This window comes from Perca flavescens, chromosome 9, assembly GCF_004354835.1.
Source record: "Perca flavescens isolate YP-PL-M2 chromosome 9, PFLA_1.0, whole genome shotgun sequence".
NCBI classification, from domain to species: domain Eukaryota; kingdom Metazoa; phylum Chordata; class Actinopteri; order Perciformes; family Percidae; genus Perca; species Perca flavescens.
In genome coordinates, this window is record NC_041339.1 from 15,618,785 (window position 1) to 15,641,690 (window position 22,906).

A 22,906-nucleotide genomic window follows, 5' to 3' on the forward strand; every position below is an offset into this window, starting at 1 on the left:
TCCATCTGCGAATAATCGCACCAACTGTTGCTTGGCGATGGTCTTGTAGCCCGTTCCAGCCTTGTGTAGGTCTACAATCTTTTCCCTGACATCCTTGGACAGCTCTTTGGTCTTGGCCATGGTGGAGAGTTTGGAATCTGATTGATTGATTGCTTCTGTGGACAGGTGTCTTTTCTACAGGTAACAAACTGAGATTAGGAGCACTCCCTTTACGAGTGTGCTCCTAATCTCAGCTTGTTATCTGTAGAAAAGACACCTGGGAGCCAGAAATCTTTCTGATTGAGAGGGGTCAAATACTTATTTCTCTCATTAAAATGCAAATCAATTTATTACGTGTCTGGATTTTAATTTTTTTATTCTTTCTCTCACTATTTAAATGAACCTACCATTAAAATTATAGAGTGATCATTTCTTTGTCAGTGGCCAAACGAACAAAATCAGCAGGGGATCAAATACTTTTCCCCCCTCACTGTATCTGGTATCGGGTCGCGGGGGGAGCAGCTCCAAAAGTCCCATAATAGGGATACATTGCAGTATAATTCAGTCCCATACACCACAGCAAATTTCCACAGTGTTATAAGTTATTATTCATTGTAATATTGCAATGCACTCCATCTTAAATGTGTTTCTTCTGGGGCGGCCTCTAGCTCACCCAGTAAGAGTGTTCGCCCCATGTAGACTGAGTCCTTTGTAGCGGCGCGGGTTCAAATCTGACCTGCAGCCCTTTGCTGCGTGTCATCCCCCATCTCTCTCCCCATTTCCTGTCTATCCACTGTCACTATATAATAAAGAGAAAAAGCCCCCAAAAATTATCTTTAAATGTGTTTCTTCTGTTAAAACTTCTGTTATATTTAGCAAACAAAGCTTAAAAAAAAACAAGAAGTTCATGTGTCAACATCAGGTCTGTTTTATTCTTCACACACTTTGACAGCGACTTAATCATGATGTTGAGACCTAAAAGAGCTCAAACTACCTTAAGGAGTTACTCAGTGTCTTACGAGGGCATGTTTGCACAGCACCGCCGACTGTTTCAGGTCTCATTAACCTCCTTGGAAGCGCCCCCTCGGCCGGGATCATCATTGATCCAGATGAAGTGTTCCGCTAACTGTGTGGCCAGGTGCTGTCTTTATAGACCGTCCTATTGATCTGTGTAAAGTTCTGTGTGTGATTGGCAGGGACTATTGATCTGCCACTAAGTGGCTGCTGCTTTAATGATGTGTCGATGGACAGGCTCATCGACCTGCAGTCCAAGCTCATCATTGCCATTGACGTGGCCAAGGGCATGGAGTACCTGCACAACCTCACCCAGCCTATCATCCACCGGGACCTCAACAGGTGGGTGCCACAGTAACAGCATGTGTGGTGCGATGGTATTGGCAGGCTGAAATATCTGATGTCATTACTAATAATACACGTGATCCTTCCAGCCACAATATTCTGCTGTACGAGGACGGACACGCAGTGGTGGCTGATTTTGGAGGTAAGAGACATTTTGCAGTGTACAAGAAAATTAAAGCTGCATTAACCATTTTTTGAAAGAATAAATAACTTTACATTTCTAAGAAAGAATATCTCCAGTATATATTTAGCAATAAAACTCACCATAATACTCGGTTTGGTATGACCAGTACAGGTGGGAAAAAAAAAAATCAATATCAGTTTCGCAATATTTTCCGTGGCAGTACTGTATTGATACACAGACGCCAAGTATCGATCTATTATTATATATGTGGTGGTCAGTTTGTCTGCTTGACAATCCCATTTTGCAGCAATACAATTGAAGTGAGATGAAGAAATGTATCTTTTTAGATAAAACAGATGTTAACAAAGTTTCCTTTTGGGGACATAATTTGAAATTGGGAAAAATTTGAAGTTGGAAAAAAAGATAATACATTGCAATATATCGCAGAATTTTTTATATGTTTAAAATCACAATAGTATCTTAACGTTACATAAGTATCTTGATTATATTGTATCGTGAGGCCTCTGGTGATTCCCACCCCTAATGACCAGTAGCTTCCGGTGGCTAATGTTCTAGACTAGAGTAATAGATATTAGTGTATGTAGCCCACCTATCCCCAGTTTAGTCAGGGGAGGGCCCTGAGTTTGATAAATCAGTTAACGTAATTTACAGTAAAGTTCCTTTAGCCACCTTAAATTATCTGTAACAACTATTATTAGGCTTAGTTTACTTAACCCACTGAAATCAATGCACTGTAATGGCTTTTAAGGAATTAGCATATGGTAATTAGATATATGTATCACTTATTTAAAGGGGTGATAGAATGCAAAACCGATTTTACCCTGTCATAGTTGAATAACGACAGTTCGGTGGGTAAATAGGACATACATAGAAGCTCAAACTTCCTGCTAGGTAAATGCCCAGTGTATGTGAGTGAGAGCATGGTCAGCGAGCCACAGGTTCCAGTTAATCTTTTAATGTGTGTAATTATAATGTGTTGAGTTATTTAAACAAACGATTGGGGAAATAAACGCCGCTTGTCCGCGAGTCTCATTGATAGAGCCTGCGGCTGGATGTAGCTCTATTCATTCATTAACTTGAAATTGGACACCGTTGTTAGCGTTATAAGACATTTAGGGAGATGTTGTATAAGTGGCGTGATGAAATTCAAACTGTAAATATACAGAAATTACACCAAAAATGAAGCTAATTATCCGTGATTTGTAGCTAGCTACACATAGCTAGGATTGAAGGGACAGTCATAATTAACAAAACCCCCACTGTTCACAGAAATTCATTAACTTGAAATTGGACACCGTTGTAGGCTTTATAAGACCTTTAGGGAGATGTTGTATAAGTGGCGTGATGGAATTCAAACTGTAAATATACAGAAATTACGCCAAAAATGAAGCTAAATATCTGTGATTTGTAGCTAGCCACACATAGCTAGGATTGAAGGGACAGTCATATATAACGAAACCCCTAATCTTCACAAAAAGTCATTAACTTGAAATCGGACACCGTTAGCTTTATAAGACCTTTAGAGATATGTTGTATAAGTGGCGTGACAAAATTCAAACTGTAAATATAGCTAGTTATGCTGACAGCCAGCCAAGATTAACTGGAACTGTTGTAAGAGATTGCTGGTGTAACAAGCTCGCTGACCGCGCTATCACTCTCACACACGGGCCATTTAGCTAGCAGGAAGAGGGGAGCTGCAGGCCCTGGAGCTCTGTCAGCGCAGCATCGTTTGGTCCACTAACCCCAAAACGGTGACTTTGCGAGGGTATGGAGTGCTGTGGGCTGCAAGGCAGGCCGTGCAGCGAGGCAGCAACACAGGCAGCACCGGCAGCTGAACTCCGACACAGTCTTAATCCATCAGCAATAATCCATCAATTTTCGTAAAACGTCCCATATTTGAGCTTTATATAGTTGATTTCTCGCTTAAAAAAGTCTCAGAAGTGAATTTAATAACGTAATAGCCCGAAAACAATGTATAACTTTGCAATGAGACCTGCTGTCGAGTCTCCCATGTGTTTCTATGTAGTTTGCTCAAACCAATCAGCGCGTAGCTCATTCTGAATATTCATGAGCATACCATATTTGGAAAAAAAGCTCTTGTTCCAAATAGAGCCATATTCACAGGGTAGTTAAGGGCCTAATAAAATAGCATTCGGGCAATTTTCAGCCCAACCAATGTTACATAACCCATTAGGAGACCTTAAGGAACAGTGTAAAATACCCTATATAATCATTCTATCACCCCTTTAACAAATATACTAACCTTTAGCACCTCAGCTTGAAAACCTAAAATAACCAAACACACACTATAATCATTTTTAGAGACAGTTAACGTCCCAGATTTATGGCAATTTATATATAATATATATATATATATATATATATATATATATATATATATATATATATATATATATATATATATATGTATCATCTGCTAGTTGAGTTACTCTAATTTCCTTACCAAAAATAGACAAACCTTTAATGATAGGATTAGGTCGAAAATGTAAGACCAGTATTACTCTAATTCACGAACACAACTTCCTCTTACTTATGGAACAATACATCTGTCTTTTGAACATATTTATTACACTGTACTTTTTAACCCTTTCATGAAATGACTTTTAACCTTATTTATAACAATACCTAGTGTTGGTTTTTAACTAAATCACATATGTGATCAAATACCTTTAGAGTAACATTATGTTTATGACAATGTGTAGTATTTTTAACCTGCTTACATATAACTGACATCACTGAGTTGGTTTCCTTGCTTCAGGAGTTTTCTTTATTTTTACTTTTGTTAGATTTACCATTGTTCCCTGTGTCCCCTGTGTAATTGTCTCCTGTGACCACAGTGGCCGCTGTTCTGCAAAAGTTTTTGTAGCTTCACTTTATTGCAGCTTTAAAGGTGCCCTGCCATACAAAACCGTTTTTACTTGCATTTTTTGAAATATGTTAGGTCCACATGTGTTTGTGTCATATTGTGAATGTGAAAATGAACTGCTACCTCCTCTGTCAGCTCTAGCCACTGAAAATAAATAAGCAGAGAAATCAGGCCAATTACAAAAGCTGGTCAGTCTGACATCATATTGCCTGAGCTCATTACTATTCATTAGCTCACCCAGTTGGGCTGGGTAAAGGATTCTGACAGCCAGGCTCTCTCTACAGAGTCCATGGTAGAACTTCAGACATTACCAAAAAGTAATGAAATACATGTGGCAGGGCACCTTTAAAGTCATTGGCTTGTTTAAAACAAAAAAAAGGATAAAGAGGAAACTAGGAATGAAATAAACTTACTTCTTTTGCCCAGGTAGTTTTGTTCCATTTCCCATGTGCCATTACCATGCAGTTCAAAGAACAGTAAACAGCATCAACTAGTTAAACATTCCTACACTCAAGGGATTGTTTTAGTCTGGCAGCCATGTTTCTGTTGGTTTCACTTCTATCTGTTTCTGGCAATCAACGATTTAATTAGATTAGCTGATCTTTGAGCTAAGCTCAGTGTGAGTGAGCTTAGATCAAAGATCAGCTAAATAGCTTAAAATATCAGTGGATGTACATTGTTTAATTGCATGTTCTCCTCTTCCTCTGCAGAATCTAGATTTCTACAATCTGTGGCTGAGGATAACATGACCAAGCAGCCAGGGGTCAGTGATTTATTTAATGACGCACAAATACAAAACCTTTTGGAATGAGTTTTTCCTCCCTCTGTGGCCAAAATACTCTCACACCATATGCAGCATGCATGGAAGAATAAGGCACTTTGCATTATGCTGTTATTTTGCGGGAGTTCAAGCCAGAGCTTCTGCTGGCACCTGTCATCAATTACCCACCAGCTTTAAAAAAAACTGCCTTCATGCAGATTTTGTCTCAATGTGCTGACTCATCACTACAAAGAGTGCTTGGCCTGCAGTTTGGTGTTAAGTGTGTTACATCTCTTGGGAACTGCCTGTTGTGAGAAACTACTTGCCCTTGCCGGGACGCAGTATAGATGTCAGTAACTGGACTTCATTTTTGTGTGTGTTATGATTTTTAACTGTAATTAGGCTACTGTGTGTGTATGTGCATATATTGTATGTGTGTGTGTGACTACGTTTGTGTTTGCACAGAACCTGCGTTGGATGGCTCCTGAGGTGTTTACCCAGTGTACTCGCTACTCTGTGAAGGCAGACATGTTCAGCTACGCCCTCTGTCTGTGGGAGCTGCTTACTGGAGAAATTCCCTTTGCTCACTTGAAACCTGGTATTGTTTATCAGTCATGGCATCGTAAATGGTTAAAGTGTGTGTGTGTGTGTGTGTGTGTGTGTATGTGTGTGTACAGATTAGAGTATACACTGAGGGGAGACCCCACAAGAGACCTCTGACATCATACACCGTTTTCACCTCAGCTATTTTGACATTTCACAGCAGGAAAAGCACATGTGTAAATAATAAAATGAGCACCTGATGTTTAAATTGCATCAGCCTCAATTTCAGTTTCAGAGAATCCACCCAATATCACTCAAAACCACAAATGTCGACCTCATGGTGGCATTTGGAAGGAAAAGCCGGGGGATCACCAAAGTCTTTACGATTATTTATGATCATCTGTCCACCACGGCTGTCTCTATTGAATCTCTGGTAATCAATGTTATAGCTGTTGTTGAGATGGTGGACCGACAGTCAGACAGATTGATACTGTCCAGAGAGCATGCATGGTAAACATTTTTTAGTTGTTTTTAAATTTTACAATGACAAAATATATACAAACTACTACAACAACAACAGCAACAACAAAATAGGGTGCAAACACAGAAGGCTGATTAGACTAAATTGAAGATGTACTTCTGTCCACAGCTGCTGCAGCAGCAGACATGGCCTACCATCACATCCGGCCTCCTGTTGGCTACTCCATCCCCAAACCCATCTCTGCTCTTCTGATGAGAGGCTGGAACGCCTGCCCAGAGGTAAATGACACAATCCACCCCCCCCACCTTCTTCAATTTCATTTGAGCTCTGATTGTCCGATCACGATTGTTTTGTGGTTCGTATCCTATCATCTGCTGGCTTGACCTGTGCGAGTTGTATCTGAAAGCGAAGAACAAAGTGACCCGAGGCAGGGTTCAGTTCACAATGTTAAAAAAAGGATTAGTGAGACACACACGAATATACACACTTTCTAACAATCGCTGCATTCACTTAGATGAAGTGACAGTAGAAAGATAAGAAAGAGGCTCCAGAGGAAAGGTCCAAGGCACCTTCAAGCAGATTAATCTTCAGAAAGGAAAACAGTTTAGGATACAAATTTATGATACCAATTAAAACAGATGAGAGAGGCTGTGTTCAGAGATTTTTACAGAATGGAATGTAACAGATTCACAAACATTCACTCACATTCTCAATAAATGTACATTATATTTTATACAATGGCACACAATATGTGCTGTACTGTCCATCATATACTCAACCAGGGATTGCTTGGCAGTTTAAATCTGTAAAATAATCTTACCAATAGCATCCTTTCATGTCATTAGCTATTTAGACATACTGAAGCTCAGAGAGGGAACTGATGCAGAGTCGGCTGCTCCAGTGTCCCCAGATGCTACATACAGTAATTGCACGACTAGCACACATGGCCTGGATGATCCTCCCTTAGTGCTGTGATGCTCATTACTGTATTAGCCATGTCATGTGTTTGTATTTGGCCTCATTAAGACACATTAGAACACGGCCGAGCATGTTGGTACATCCCTCCCTCTGTGGCACGGCTCCTTCCTGTTTGCTCCCTCCGTCAAAGACGTGGTCATAATAGGACGTCACAAAGTTACACATGTTTACAGTTAACGTGTATCTGTCAGATGTGTGACACCAATATAATCGGAAATTTCAAAATGTTCATATTACAGTAATTGGCTTATAAAAATCACCACATACATGATCATAATAACTTCTAGACCATTAGATTGCATTTCAACAGAGCTTTAAATACTAAGTATTTACTAAAACCAAAATGAAAGATCTTTAAAAGTTTGTCATGTGTTTTCATCTTTACTGTGTTGTCCTAGTATTCTTGGGTTTCTTTGGTCTTGTGTATAAAAGCAGCATGCACAGACAGCCCCTGGCCTCTATCTGAGGATGTGATGTATAATTGAACAGCTCCGGGGAGGCAGCGTTTGTTCTTTTACAGTGAGGCAAGAGATCTAAGGACTGCTTTTGAAGCAGAGTTCACCTTTGCTTCATGCAGGGGTGGACCGAAATGAGCACAACAAACAGGACAGTGTTTGAGAGACTACACGTCTCGTTGTTGTGGGATACACGGGATGCGTTTGATTGTTCAGCATCAAAGCAGAAATAAATGATATAGTGTTAGCTTTTTCTAATTCCAGGACAGGCCCGAGTTCTCTGAAGTGGTTTCCAACCTGGAGGAATGCTTGTGCAACGTCGAGGTATATCATATCTCACATGTTTCCTTCATCCTGTTTAACACTGCAGTGCATGGCATATATGTTGTTGTTTTTGCGTGGCAGCTGATGTCTCCAGCCTCCAGTAACAGCAGTGGCTCCCTGTCGCCCTCCTCCTCCTCCGACTGTCTGCTCGGGCGAGGAGGACCCAGTCGGAGCCACGTGGCCGCCCTGCGCTCACGTTTCGAACTGGAGTACGCCCTCAACACTCGCGCCTACGCCTTCTGGACCCAGAGGTAAGAGAACTCAAGGAACCTTTTAACAGACATAACACAATAATGTACAGCACTACGGCCACATTCACACTCACCCAATAACCCAACTATTAGTAGTAGCCGAAGTCTGGGCCAGGTTTTACTGTAATCAGCTGAAGTTGTTTGCATGAAGCTTTGAAAACCCTGCTGGTGTGTCTTCATAGTTGATCATCTTCATTGTGCATAGCAACCTTTTTTTTTTTTTTTTTTTTTTTTTTTTGGAGCTGAGCTTTGATGCCTTGAAAATGTTTCACATTTCAAATAAACGTGACAGCAAACTTAATATATAGATCATGATGTTTTTATTGTCGTCGTTTTAGAGGGAACGCGGATGTTCTAATTTATTCAAATGATTTATAGGGTTAATTAGTTTTATAATTAACATGTGGAGGAGCCTTAAAAATGGCCTCAAAAAGTAGTTTAAAAAGCTTTAACCAAGACATCCGAATTTGTTTTCCACCAGCAGAAGTTCAATTAAATGTTTTTGGCTTAAAACTCTGCTAAGAGGAATTCCACAAACATCGTGTCTGGGCTTGCTCTAATTTGACCAGGCTTCATGGAAACGGCAATTGTTGTGCCAGTAACATGTAGACCAGTTAAGATACTTACTGCAACAGTGAGGAGTGGAGTTGCTCAGATACCGAACAGGAAACAAAGGAAAGCAAATGCAATAAAACATGCATGGCTTTCTGGCCGAGGAGGAAGGCCTCTATTAGACGCCTGGCTTTCAGCCTCTGTGCTATGTGTCTCAGTGTGTGTGTGTTTGTGTGTGTGTGTGTGTGTCTCAGTGTGTGTGTGTGTGTGTGTGTGTGTGTGTGTGTGTGTGTGTGTGTGTGTGTCGGAGCACTGGTAACAGTCACTATGAAGCCAGAAACAGGAGGTGGGGGTCAGTAATTTCCTGGTGCTCTACCTTTCCGTGTGTTTCCATCCCAAATAAAAGTATAAATTCATTCAAATTTGACTTTCCACAGATCATGAATATAATGTTCCAAATGTTCAATTATCAATTGCAAAGCAACATAAACTTTGTTCAGATTGTGCCCCGTCCAACCTCATCATCAGTGTTGTACTCCCACAGAGAAAGTGACAGCAGCCTGGTATTAGGTCGGACGTTACGTATTGGATTTCTCCAGCTTCTATCTGGCTGCATCTCATCTGTCTTTCTCCATGTACACAAAGCTGTATATATTTGTGGACTGGTGTTGTTTTCGAGTGGATTCATTTGTAACGGCTGATTTTATTTTTCAGTGAGCGGCGTCGTGCATCCGGAGGCCTTTCACTGGAGGAACTCAGAAGGAACATGCAGTTTTCTCCTATCGATCGCAATGGTGAGTGGCAGAATACATGCCTACTGATACTGTATAGTGACAGTAATGGTGCTTTCTTTTTGTCTTGTAATCGCGACTAGTAGCTCGAGTGTAACGTCACATCCATGTCGAAAAACGAATAACCGCAGGTTGTTGCATTCTTTTTGTCACACAATACTACGAGTCGGAGAAAAGATGGATTTTTTTAAACATTTTTGGTAACATTTAGGATTCTATTCACCCAGTTATTGACATATTACACAAATATATTTCACAGTTTGATACATGAAAATTACGTTTTGATTAACGTTAACGTTAGGCTACTGCTCTGCTTTCTGCTCAAGACTCGGCTCAAAGCCGTTGTTGTCAAATAGCAACCGAGCGTCTCTAGCCAATTTCAGCTGCACAAGCTACAAAATAACTAATTAGGCGGTATTTAACTCATAATAAGACTGTAGCAACATGCCTATAGGTAGCAGTATACAGTGCTATGTGTACGACTTCTTCATTTGGTTACAACAAAGACAAAAGTGCTTAAAATTGTAGAAAACCACAATGTTTACTAAGTATAATACACGACGTAGCCATCTTTGAAAGTGAACTCGGGGTCCTCTGAGTTCAGACGACTTGACGAGTTGTATATACGACCTCGGTGGCGTTCTTTTTGCAACTTCCGGTTCGTAACTCCTCAAAACGACTCATAAATCAACTTCGGTGGACAAAAAGAACGCACCATAATTGTTTTTGAAAGCAAAGCAGGTGCAGTTTAACACTTCATTACTGGTGTTGGGATCAAATCAGATTCAAGTTCAAGTAGTTCTCTGGTTCTCAAAGTGTGACATTCTGTAGTCGAGCAAATTAAGTATCATCTTCAAATGTGCTTTTTACCTGAGGTGATCGTTTCTTTGAGACTCTACTACATTTTAGGGTTTTTTTTATCTCAATTTTCATACCTTGCAAAACAAACTGTAAGTTCTGCTGGTGCTATTCTGGGCCCTATCTTGCAACCAGCGCAATTGCCTTTGTACACCAATACATGTATCATTCCTATTTTGCACCCGACGCACAGCGGACTTTTCCCTCCACAGACGCATGTCGGTAAAATAGGGAATGAATTTGCGCTCCCGGGGGCGGTTCAGTGAAAAGAGGAGGCGGGTTCAGGCGCAAACGTTCCCTGGTGCTATTTTATGGGGTTCCATTTGTGCCAAAATTAAGTCGACATACTACCTGTCTATGCTTTGTGTCGTCTTCCATGTCTATGTGTCTATTATCTGTCTATGTCTACGTCTGTCTGTCTATGCTATGTGTCGTCTTCCATGTCTATGTGTCTATTAACTGTCTATGTCTACGTCTGTCTGTCTATGCTATGTGTCGTCTTCCATTTCTATGTGTCTATTAACTGTCTATGTCTATGTCTGTCTGTCTATGCTATGTGTCGTCTTCCATGTCTATGTGTCTATTACCTGTCTATGTCTTTGTGATTGCCCACATGACTCAACTTTTGTCTGTGTCAACTCAACTTACTCCTGTCGTCTGTCCTTGTCGTTTGACCGTGTCGTCTTGCTGTGTCAATGCTGCATGTGTCATGACAATGTGTTGTTTCACTCTGTCGTTGCTATGCGTCGTTGCTATGTGTCGTTGCTATGCGTCGTGTCACTCTGTCGTTGCTTTATGTTGTTTCACTCTGTCGTTAGCAAGAGCTAACGTTAGCTAGCAAGAGTTCCGGCAGTTGATGTCACGCGATCCCAGCATGCACCAGTCAATATCAAAACACTCACTGCCATCGGAGCTGAGCCAGAGTCAGCTAGCTACGTTACTAGCTAGCTAGTTGCACCTATTGTAGATAGCTAGCTAGATAAATGGATCATTTATTGATCCCCAAGGGAAATAATTTGCTGCCTATTTCAATAAACGCCTTGATTCAGCATGGTGGATAGCTGCTGTGCGCCGGGATGCCAGAACCATCGGAAAAAGATAATGGATAGCATGAGATTCCTAGCTAAAGATCCCGAGAGAAGAAGTAAATGGATTGCTTCCATAAAACGTGCTAGAAGCAGACGGAACCAAACCGAGCCATGGGAGCCCACAAACAATGGATTTCGGTTATGCTGTGACCACTTCATATCAGGTAACTTAACAGAAATATCTTATTTATGTAGCTAGCTAACGTTAGCTAGCAAAAAGGCTAAAACGGTTTCTAACCGTTGGGGCTAGTAGGGATACAGCTAGCTAGCTACGTTACGTTCCTTTCCTTTCTAGCCACAACCGTTCGTTATTACGAAAAGGCAAGTTCTACCTATGCAGTATGGCATGGATTTTGTGTGGATTACAAAGGCTAACGTTGGCTAACCTCAAAGAAGCACTGTATTCATATTTAAATCATAAAATCTCAGACTATACTGACTGATATTGCACATTTCCTTCCCTCGCTTTTGTATATTTTTTGTTAAATGGTAAGTTCTATTGTATTGTTATACTGTACACTTAAGAGTATTTTTTTTTTTTTTTTATATATATATTTCTTACTGTCCTCTGTTTTTATTCTTTATAAGTTAAGTGAGTGTTGTAGCCTAGCCTACTTTAGAGCAAAGATTAACCAGAGTCAAATTCCTTGTTTGTTTACTCAAACCTGGCCAATAAAGCTGATTTTGATTCTGATGTTGTTTCTATGTATTTATGTTTTAGAGAAAAAGAGTGACAACCCTCTGTCACCTGACTACGTTCCTTCAATCTTCAATCATGTTCCATCCCCGGAGAAGAGAAAAAGAAGAATGAGTTAGATGTAGTCAACAGAAGAACAAACTTCAAAGAATAGAGAAAGCAGCAAAGCCATCAGCTGCAGCAGTAATGGATCTAACGGATTGTCCTCAAGACAACAGCAAGCATCCTACTGCAGACCAGGTGAAGGAATCTAACATCAACAAAGAACTTGAAAATGAAAATAGTCTGCCTTTTCTCCATGAAAATGACAATCCAGCAACTTCACCATTAGAGAGTAAAGTTTTTTTTTTTTTTTTAAGAAACACATCCCTTCTCTTGAGTTGGAATGTCAAGCTCTGATATGAATATGTTGTTAAAAGATAAAATGAATACAACTGCACTGAATGAGAATGGAATACATCCAAAAACTCTGCTGGCCGTCTCCTCACCCACACCCATTCACGTGATCACATCACTCCCGTCCTTCAGAGCCTCCACTGGCTCCCTGTTTCCCAACGCATCCAGTTTAAAGTCCTCTTCACCCACAAAGCCCTCCATAACCAGGCTCCTTCCTCACAGACCTGCTCCACCACCACACTAACCTCCTCTCCCCACCACTCAGGACCACGCACCGTACCTGGTGGGACAGAGCTTTCACCATTGCAGCCCCCTCCCTCTGGAACTACCTACCCATACCCGTCCGTGTCTGTACTGACCTGGACACATTCAAAACAATTATCAAAACACACCTCTTCAGATTAGCTTTCCACATACAAAAGTCTTACATTTCTCACCTGATAGTTACTGGTTTTATTGTTTTTAATTGCTTTTAAGATGCTTGTTTTATTGCTTATCTTTTTTTAATGTGCTATACGTGCTGGTTTTACTGTATGCTATATAAATAACATTATTAGATGAGTCTACAAAATAATGATAAGTCAATATCCTCACTGGTTTACAAACATATTCACCACTAATGACAGTGTTCATTTTGTAGCTCTCTATCTCAAATGTAAGTCCACATTAACATTATTTCAGCAGTACATGCTGGCTTTAATTAAGATGAGAATTAATTTGTAAAAACAGATGTCACCCACCCTTTGCTAAACGAAGAAGAAATTGCCACTAACTAATAAAGTGACATGTGTATTGACCACAATCTAACACTCCACCCCTACTTCACCTTTTAAGCTCTACTAGGTTTTTGATCTGACAAGTCATTAAAACAGTCCACAAAACCTCAATGTAAAAAACCCCCATTCAGTACCATGCCTTAGTGCTCTTTTTGGAAAACTACATCAGTATGTTAAGTAAATAAAACTGCTGCTCTCACAAACTGCTACATGTGCTTACTTCTGTTTTTGGTTTCTTTACGTCTTTACAGATGAGGTGTATTTCGATAAAGCCTATATATTTGGCATGCATTTTGTCATAATGTATTTGTCGATAATGTGACATTTAAACACATCTAGGTTTTACTTGTTGGAACTTGTTGCATTGATGTTGCACCATTTAAGGCAGAAATCTGATAATAGGTAGCATGATAACCAGTGCTATCCATCTTTACTTCACTTACAGGAGATTTGACACAAATCCAAATCTCCCCGTTTGAAATATTTATTTTTCAGCATACCTGCTTTAGTGTAACATGGGAAGTATTGATAGTTTATTTACCAGAACGAGTTCTTAAAATACAACCACAGCAGCACAAATATTTTGCTGTTGTACTTTGATCAAGTGTTACAACTCGTGAGAAAAGATAAGCACCTTGTTTCTAATTAACTGAGTTTCAGAAAAATAAATGTTGCAAACCCAATTACTCATATTTGTAAACATTGTTAAATTTCAGATTTAAAAAAAAAGGTGCAAAACGTAACTATAGAGATGGCAAATCAATGTTTTTGATCACGTTGCTTGTATAAATCATCCAACTAAAGAAAAGTACTCATATTTCTCACCTGATAGTTACTGGTTTTATTGTTTTTTTAATTGCTTTTAATAGGCTTGTTTTATATGTTGGATTTTATTACTTACTGGTTTTACGGTATGCTATATAAATAAAATGTATTATTAGATTAATCTACAAAACAATGATAAAAAGGTTAATATCCTCACTGGTTTACAAACATATTCACTACTAATGACAGTGTTCATTTAGTAGCTCCACATCTAAAATGCAAGTCCACCCTAACATTTTAGCAGTACATGCTGGCTTTGATTAAGATGAGAATTAATTTCTTTGGCTTATTATTTTGGCGTTGATTTGACCACCGTTTCAAAGCTTTTCAAACACTGTATTGACGTAATGTATTGCAGTTTGGTGCCGATGTGCAACTTGCTGTGTATGCGTATAGCGTAATACTGTGGACTGTTGGTGCAGTGTTGGTGAATGTAAGATGCCTAAACCACAGAGGATTCATTGTTCTAGGGCGATTAATGACAACAAATAAGTATTACAGTAGTTATATTTAATAGCATAGAAAAGTACTCTTGTTTACTGGCACTTCTGTAAACCAATCACAATCATTGTGGTGCGGCACTAAACGCCATACAGAGCAAAGGCGCCTCTGCAAAACATCCTCAGGAAGGAACTTGTTTTGGTGAAACGTACATTCCAAAGTATTTTTAGCTGGGCAACAGAAAACTCAGATTGGACAGTCTAGCTAGCTGTCTTGATTTACCCTGCAGAGATCTGAGAAAAGGTTAACCATAGTCCTCATAAATCGAGCAGAGTTTAAAATTACAACAAAAAAAAACGGAAGGCATCCGAAAAGGGAGAAAAAGAAAAGAAAAAAAAAATGAAACCGGCAGCACAAACTCGGAAGTGGTACGTTGTGTATATGTATATATATTGACTAGATTACTCCAAAAGTCGGGGACTGCAGTATCCCAGACTCCATGAAATGGATAAAGTTGTCATAAGAGGTGTGCAGAGGCAGCCTTAAGACAACTTGACAAGTGTTGGCCTCTGGGAACACTCTCCTACTGTCATTGTCGCCATGCAAGAATTCCAGCTGTGGTGGGTAGGGAAACCCAAGCAGTGGAATGGTGTCTACCCCTGAGACAAATGTTAATATTTGTTGCAGGGTCACAGGTCTAGTTCCCTCTAAAGGAGAAGCAAAACAGAAAAATAAAGTTATCAATATGCCATCGCTTTAAAACCGCGCAAATGTTAAGCAATAAACTTAAATGGTAAAATGTGTAATATTGACTTTAAAACTATACCATTAGCATTTATTTGACCAATTTTGAGGATAGCATAATACAAAACAAAACATACCATCCACCTCCAGGAGCCAGTCTTTCCAGAACATGAAAGCCTGGTTCTCATGTCTCATGTCATGAAAAGGTTCTGAAGGTCTTCCATATCAACACCTTTGGGGCTTCCAACAAAAGAGGTTTCATTACCTCCGGATGCTTTGCTATTGCCTCAGCAATTCCAAACTGCTGAAGTTCCGCTTCCAACCTGTAAAAACACAAGTATTATACTCAGAAAATGCAGTGTTTCTATTCAAAAGTTAACAGCCAAACAACATTCCCACCACCTGCACACATTCCACCTTATCTTGGACACATGATTGATGGGCAGAGTGATCTTGGGCCATATGTCCTCATTTGCTAGATTTTTCACATATGTCATCCCTACAATAGAGTTTTGACTATTCAGATTTTAGACTTATGTTTATTTATATTTTTGAATTTGCCATACACAAATTTCTCAAATCAATTGCTTATAAAATATTCAGTTTGTTTTTAATTAACCAGATGAATGTCTGCAATCATTCCACCCTGGTATACAAGGTGTGCTACCATTTACCCTTTGCAACTTCTCCTGAATTTCCATGTCATCCACCTCCTCAATCTTAATTGGTGGAGTTGGACAATGGGCAACATGCATTAGAGACGCTCTGAAAAAAGGGGCGGCCTGATGCCTCCGTGGACAATGGCAAAAGCGAGCATTTCTCCAATATATTTGTACTCTCCAGAATCCAAAGCTGAAACAGAAATTTGTGTTACAACAGTAAAAAGTTAAACAAATTCAAGGACTTAAATTCACAGGTGCCAAACCTAGGCAAATGTGTATTTAAGCTGTCACTTTAAAAAGAAAGAAAAGAAAAACAAATTTTAAATCACACGCTGGCCATTATGACTATATGAAGATATTTGGTTTATATTATTCCCATAGTATTGACCAACGGCATGTTCTTAACTCACATTCCCTTGTGCTACAAAATAAAAAGCCCTACAGTATGTTCTCAATTAATTACACTGAATGTTTATTATAAATGCAATTTATACTAATGAAAGCAAAGTCTTATTAGTGGCATTTCACAAAAGGTAAGCTATGCTGACAGAGAGGACAAGCAGCAGCGAAGCAGACAGACCTACAAACACCCCAGCTCTCAGAGCTGCAACAGTTCAAAGGACAGGCTTATTCTTCTAAGTGTTTGCCAACATAAAATAAAGGATCCCTACAGAGAGGATTTTCTTTAGAGTAAAATCAGCTTTTTTAAAACAAGAAACCTCATAGATCGGTATGGCTCAACCCACCAGAACCCAAATTAATAAACAGTAATTTTAGCATGTAAAGATCCATCTTATTTTCAATCGGTAGAGTATCTGTTAATTTCAACCAAAACAAGTGATTGATGGGAAAGGCGAACAGCTTTTTTCATAGTTTCATTTTGTTTGTCAACTTTGTGTATTTTATGATGCAAAAATGTGTTTACTTACATGGAGTCTGGTGTTTTTTTTTTCAGAAAATGTTTAAGGAAAAAATGGATCTTACTCTAACAGAAAGCTCAACCTCCAGAGGATTCCTTTCCATAATGTTGTCAGACACTTGGGACATTAATCTGATCACATCAGTGGCAAAAACCATAAATTGAAAAAACATAATTGTTATATATTAAAAAACATAATTGCTTTATCAGTGTTGCATACCACGGGATATCAAAGACACGCTTTTTTCTTGTCCTCTGGTCCAGTGAAGTACATGCTGTCTTTGATTGCCATGACCAGCAGGCGGAGGAATTCTCTGCTCGGGGCGCTGTCATCTACAGCCCCTCTGTGGTGCCATCAACGTCAACAAACACAACATTGAGGCGATGATCTGAGAAAACCTTGGCCTCCTGAATGCTCTGAAGGCACTCTCCAGTACAGACTCCCTCATGACATTCACACTGTTGGACCGTGGAGGCACTACACCGAAAAAAAAAAAAAAAAGACAAAAAACAATGTGCATAAACTCCAAGACGCTGTCAATATACATGCACTTTCATTTCTTTTACTAAAAGGTAAGCCTTTCAATAGGATACTTTCACAATATTGTCCTATTACAGTCACTACTGATGTGGGTTCATGCCTCAGCCACACTGGATTCTGTAGTAATGCATTGGTACAATTACTTTATAGGGACAGACCGTGATCATAGACAAACTGAAAAACGGCTCTCCAATGCAAGTATCAACATTCATAGTGCATGCCAATTTGAAGAATTTGGCATCATGCCAGCAACATCTGAGATTGGTCAAATCATGTCTTTATAACAAAGACCTCTATACAGAGAATGTTAAAACCATAAGCCCCTATGGTTCCAGCCCATTATCATTTCAATTAGTATGATTTAAAAAAGGTATAAATAATTGAAGAGGGCAGAAGTGTAAGGACATCACAAATTGGACATGAGGTAATATAAGTGTGGCCGCATATTCCACAAAAAGGTAGTTTATTTTTCATATCAATATTTATATTTTCTAGTATTCAAGTCTGCATTTATTAAAAGAAACAATGCTACAGCCTAAGTAAAGTTTCATGTACTGTACTTAGTCTTAATCCTGTTAATTATCATCTCAAGTACTCATTGGTTCACAGTTAAGTATTCCAACAAACACTACATCAGTTCAACAAGGAAATTCTCCACAGCGCTGCAGAGTCCACACAGCATTCCCATATGGTGGAAAACATGCTCTGGTATATTGGCAATTCTTTAAAACAATCACAATCAGCATGGGCGGCCTCTGCAAAATAATTTCAGAAAGGAATTTGTCTGGGTGGGAGATGTGCATGTTGAAAAGTAGTTTTAGTTGTGCAACAGAAAACTCAGATTGGACAGATAGTCTAGCTAGCTGTCTGAATTTACCCTGCAGAGATCTGAGGAGCAGTTAACAATAGTCCTCAGAAATCCACGGACGTTAGAACGCCAACAAAGACAGAGGAAGGGGACGGACATCCAGCCGAAAAAGACCGTAATCAGGCGTAATTTCCATCAGCACCTGACCAACCCTATAAGTGGTATGTCGTGGATATAGACTGGGGATTACTCACAAGTGGAACTACAAGTTGCCATTATAAAACAAAATATTAAAGAATAACTCACTTATGTACTTGTGTGTCCAGCATCAGGGCACACAAGACCGGTTGGTGGAATAGAAATAGGGCAGTGCTTTCTCACCCTATTTAAAAGGAACACTGACTCAGGGCAAAATCAATCAACCTGTGTGCAATTGACTCCAGTTAGCAAAGCTACGCTCATCACTTCTTCCAAAGGTTCCGAGGCATACGTGAAAGACTTTCACTGTTAAGACCACATTTGGCCATTACTATTTCGTATATTATTCCATACTAACGAAGAGTAGTGGTGGAAATGTCACAACAGTTTTGGTGCAATGAATAAGTGAAAACTGGAGGCCTGCAGTGGGTGAGCCCTTACTTTTGAGACCCAAAAAAAAAACTGAGATGTTGCTGCTATCGCTTTACTGAATTCTGTCAGATTACACATGGAATAACCCTGAAATTTGTGGTGTTAATTTGTACTTACTCGATGGTGAGAGCCTCATCCAATGTATCATTACTGGGTAGCAAAGTCATGGATCTGCCAAGGAAAGTGGCATTATTAGCTTGCAATCAGATTCTCTATTCTTTGAAGTTTGCTCTTCTGTTGAATACATCTAACCTCATTCTTCTTTTTCTCTTCTCCTGGGATGGAACATGATTGAAGATTGAAGGAACGTAGTCAGGTGACAGAGGGTTGTCACTCTTTTTCTCTAAAACATAAATACATAGAAACAACATCAGAATCAAAATCAGCTTTATTGGCCAGGTTTGAGTAAACAAACAAGGAATTTGACTCTGGTTAATCTTTGCTCTAAAGTAGGCTAGGCTACAACACTCACTTAACTTATAAAGAATAAAAACAGAGGACAGTAAGAAATATATATAAAAAAAAAAAAATACTCTTAAGTGTACAGTATAACAATACAATAGAACTTACCATTTAACAAAAAATATACAAAAGCGAGGGAAGGAAATGTGCAATATCAGTCAGTATAGTCTGAGATTTTATGATTTAAATATGAATACAGTGCTTCTTTGAGGTTAGCCAACGTTAGCCTTTGTAATCCACACAAAATCCATGCCATACTGCATAGGTAGAACTTGCCTTTTCGTAATAACGAACGGTTGTGGCTAGAAAGGAAAGGAACGAACGTAGCTAGCTAGCTGTATCCCTACTAGCCCCAACGGTTAGAAACCGTTTTAGCCTTTTTGCTAGCTAACGTTAGCTAGCTACATAAATAAAGATATTTCTGTTAAGTTACCTGATATGAAGTGGTCACAGCATAACCGAAATCCATTGTTTGTGGGCTCCCATGGCTCGGTTTGGTTCCGTCTGCTTCTAGCACGTTTTATGGAAGCAATCCATTTACTTCTTCTCTCGGGATCTTTAGCTAGGAATCTCATGCTATCCATTATCTTTTTCCGATGGTTCTGGCATCCCGGCGCACAGCAGCTATCCACCATGCTGAATCAAGGCGTTTATTGAAATAGGCAGCAAATTATTTCCCCTTGGGATCAATAAATGATCCATTTATCTAGCTAGCTATCTACAATAGGTGCAACTAGCTAGCTAGTAACGTAGCTAGCTGACTCTGGCTCAGCTCCGATGGCAGTGAGTGTTTTGATATTGACTGGTGCATGCTGGGATCGCGTGACATCAACTGCCGGAACTCTTGTTAGCTAACGTTAGCTCTTGCTAACGACAGAGTGAAACAACATAAAGCAACGACAGAGTGACACGACGCATAGCAACGACACATAGCAACGACGCATAGCAACGACAGAGTGAAACAACACATTGTCATGACACATGCAGCATTGACACAGCAAGACGACACGGTCAAACGACAAGGACAGACGACAGGAGTAAGTTGAGTTGACACAGACAAAAGTTGAGTCATGTGGGCAATCACAAAGACATAGACAGGTAATAGACACATAGACATGGAAGACGACACATAGCATAGACAGACAGACATAGACATAGACAGTTAATAGACACATAGAAATGGAAGACGACACATAGCATAGACAGACAGACGTAGACATAGACAGTTAATAGACACATAGACATGGAAGACGACACATAGCATAGACAGACAGACGTAGACATAGACAGATAATAGACACATAGACATGGAAGACGACACAAAGCATAGACAGGTAGTATGTCGACTTAATTTTGGCACAAATGGAACCCCATACTATTTTGCAGTTTTAGAAAACAATTCCGCCACAGACCAGGAAAAACCTGGTCTAAAGTCAGTGGCACTAGTCTAAAGTCAGTGGTGTGTTATTCAGATGCTATTTTAGGGGCGCATGCTTGGCCATAATGTAGCGTGTGCACAACGCGCATACACTTTGCTTCTCTCATCTACACGGACGCAGCAGTTCCCATTTTTGCAAACCATACATAATAACAAAGAAAAATATTACTGAAAATGCGCTTCAGGTGTTTGGATAGATCAGGAGGCACTTTACAGTACAGTCCTCAAAAAGTCGCAGCATTCTTTGTGGCTTGTTGTGTTTTACACAACATTTCCATGAATCATGGATGTGTTGATGACATAAATGAGGAAATATTAGAGGGCTTTAAGGAGACGTGATGTTGAACTCCGGCGGGATCTGGTCTGGGAGTGGCAATGCGCTCCTGCTGGAGCGGGTGGAAGGAGATGGAGTTGGGGGAGGAGGAAGGAGCACAACAGGAGCAGGCATGGCTGCAGCAATCCTCTCCAGACTTGAGGAGATCCGCCCTAGAGGAGCAGCAACATCGCCACCCGGTCAAGACGGGCATTTATTACTTTGCCGCATCCCGGACAGCTCCCGCTGGCGTGCGCCAGGCAATCCGCCGTCATAATAGCAATCCGCCATGGAACAAGCCCGCCTGCTCTTAAAGGGAATGTGAGCTGACTCTCTGATTTGTTTAGTGCACGTTATGCCCAAACCTCACCTAGCTACTTCAGACTAACCCATTTTAGATTTGCGTCGGGCGCAAGAGTCATTTATCCCGCCGGTATAATGCCGGTTACACACTGGACGCGTCACGCGAGCGTGTCAGCCGCGTGGCGTGTCCGTTTATATTTCGGCTCTCATGTTAACAGGTTAGAGCTTACACACTGCCTGCCTGAGACGCGTGCCTGCTAGAAATAGAACCAACGCCTATTTTTCACGCGAGACGCGAGCGTGTTGGAAGCGTTTCCAGGCAAAATAGAATACGAAAATATGTTTATATGTCATTTAGACACAAATACATATTAACAAATGACATGTTGATGTTTGAAAGCCTGCAGTGTGTAACCGGCCATATAGCAACAGCGTTCGAGATCCGCCCACAAAGCTACTTGCGTTTCACGTTTGATACTTGCGTTTCAGATCGTTAAAATAAGGCCCTCAATATGTTTTCGACTCCCCTACCCTGTCTGTGGCAATCAGCTCCAAATATACAGTCACAAATACACAGGTTCATTAAATAAAAAAAAATAAAAAAAACTCAGTAATTCCTAAAACAGCTGCACACTGCTGTTTTTAGCAAACATTTACATTACTCAAACAGGAGTAAGTGGTGCATTTGTTGGGGACTATTTTCAGTGACGGATGAATACACATTTGTTGCTCTAGCGAGTATTTCTGACAGCAGGACAATGTATGTGGTAAGTTTGGGTCTTTTCGTGGAATTTATTTTCATTAAGAATAATATAGAATTTCACCAGCCTGGTCTTTTAAGTTAAGTTAAAAGCAGCCGTACTGTTGTTGTCAATATTATTAATGACGAATGAAAGTGACCATAAATGGAGACTCACAGTTGTCATTTATTTGTCTCTTTTTCAGGCTATGTGTCTGATCCCATGAGCACCATGAGATTCTGCTCTTCTTACAGCAGCAGCGGCAGCTTCGAGGACAGTAACTGAAACTTTATTATTACCTTCATATTTCAGACATTCATGTCTGTTTTTGACAGTTCATTTAAAGTAAAACTATATCAATATATGGTTGAAGTAGTTGATATTGCTAACTAAACTCTTTCGTTGTAGCATACTATATTTGGATGAGTTGTTTATGAATATACTGTACAGTCTTAGTAGTTCCCAATATCTCTAGTCTTGTGTTATATGATGTTTATTTGTTAAAAATACTATGATTTTTTTTTTAAACCTTTAGTTAAAGCTTTTTTGGGGTGTAAATACTGTATGTGTGACAAGCACAATTGTTTTTTGCGTACATGGTTTGATAAATAATAAATAATTCAATGTACACACATTTTCATTCAAATAAAAATAGCAGAAAGTCACTTTCCATCTAGTCTCGCTATGCCAAACCCTCCTCCAAAACGTGCTTAAGGAGGGTCTGGCTACTCCACATAGCATTTGGGGATGGGAGGTTTAA

The 22,906-nt window shown here is 39.8% G+C and overlaps 2 protein-coding genes and 1 long non-coding RNA gene across 5 annotated transcripts in view; 2 read left to right on the forward strand and 1 right to left on the reverse strand.

Annotated features, from left to right (window-relative positions):
- tnni3k (TNNI3 interacting kinase) overlaps window positions 1-22,732 on the forward strand; it is a 30,496-nt gene extending 7,764 nt beyond the window's left edge. For 2 of the 3 annotated variants that reach the window (XM_028586874.1, XM_028586877.1), the window contains 9 exons: window positions 1,231-1,335; window positions 1,428-1,480; window positions 5,081-5,133; window positions 5,596-5,728; window positions 6,323-6,432; window positions 7,852-7,911; window positions 7,993-8,162; window positions 9,429-9,508; window positions 22,352-22,732. In XM_028586874.1, coding sequence (XP_028442675.1) covers window positions 1,231-1,335; window positions 1,428-1,480; window positions 5,081-5,133; window positions 5,596-5,728; window positions 6,323-6,432; window positions 7,852-7,911; window positions 7,993-8,162; window positions 9,429-9,508; window positions 22,352-22,431 — 844 coding nt within the window. In that variant the 3' untranslated portion in view covers window positions 22,432-22,732. The remainder of the gene's footprint in view (window positions 1-1,230; window positions 1,336-1,427; window positions 1,481-5,080; window positions 5,134-5,595; window positions 5,729-6,322; window positions 6,433-7,851; window positions 7,912-7,992; window positions 8,163-9,428; window positions 9,509-22,351) is intronic. The other variant, XM_028586875.1, reaches the window with a different exon arrangement.
- On the forward strand, window positions 11,463-12,247 carry LOC114561137 (uncharacterized). The gene is made up of 2 exons (XR_003693318.1): window positions 11,463-11,615; window positions 12,173-12,247. It is a non-coding gene; the product is annotated as an uncharacterized LOC114561137 (long non-coding RNA).
- On the reverse strand, window positions 14,999-15,561 carry LOC114561136 (G2/M phase-specific E3 ubiquitin-protein ligase-like). The gene is made up of 2 exons (XM_028586880.1): window positions 15,468-15,561; window positions 14,999-15,293 (listed from the first exon to the last, which is right to left on the reverse strand). The coding sequence occupies exons 1-2, from the start codon at window positions 15,523-15,525 to the stop codon at window positions 15,043-15,045; spliced, it is 309 nt and encodes a 102-aa protein (XP_028442681.1). The 5' UTR covers window positions 15,526-15,561; the 3' UTR covers window positions 14,999-15,042.
- Window positions 22,733-22,906: the final 174 nt, after the last annotated feature.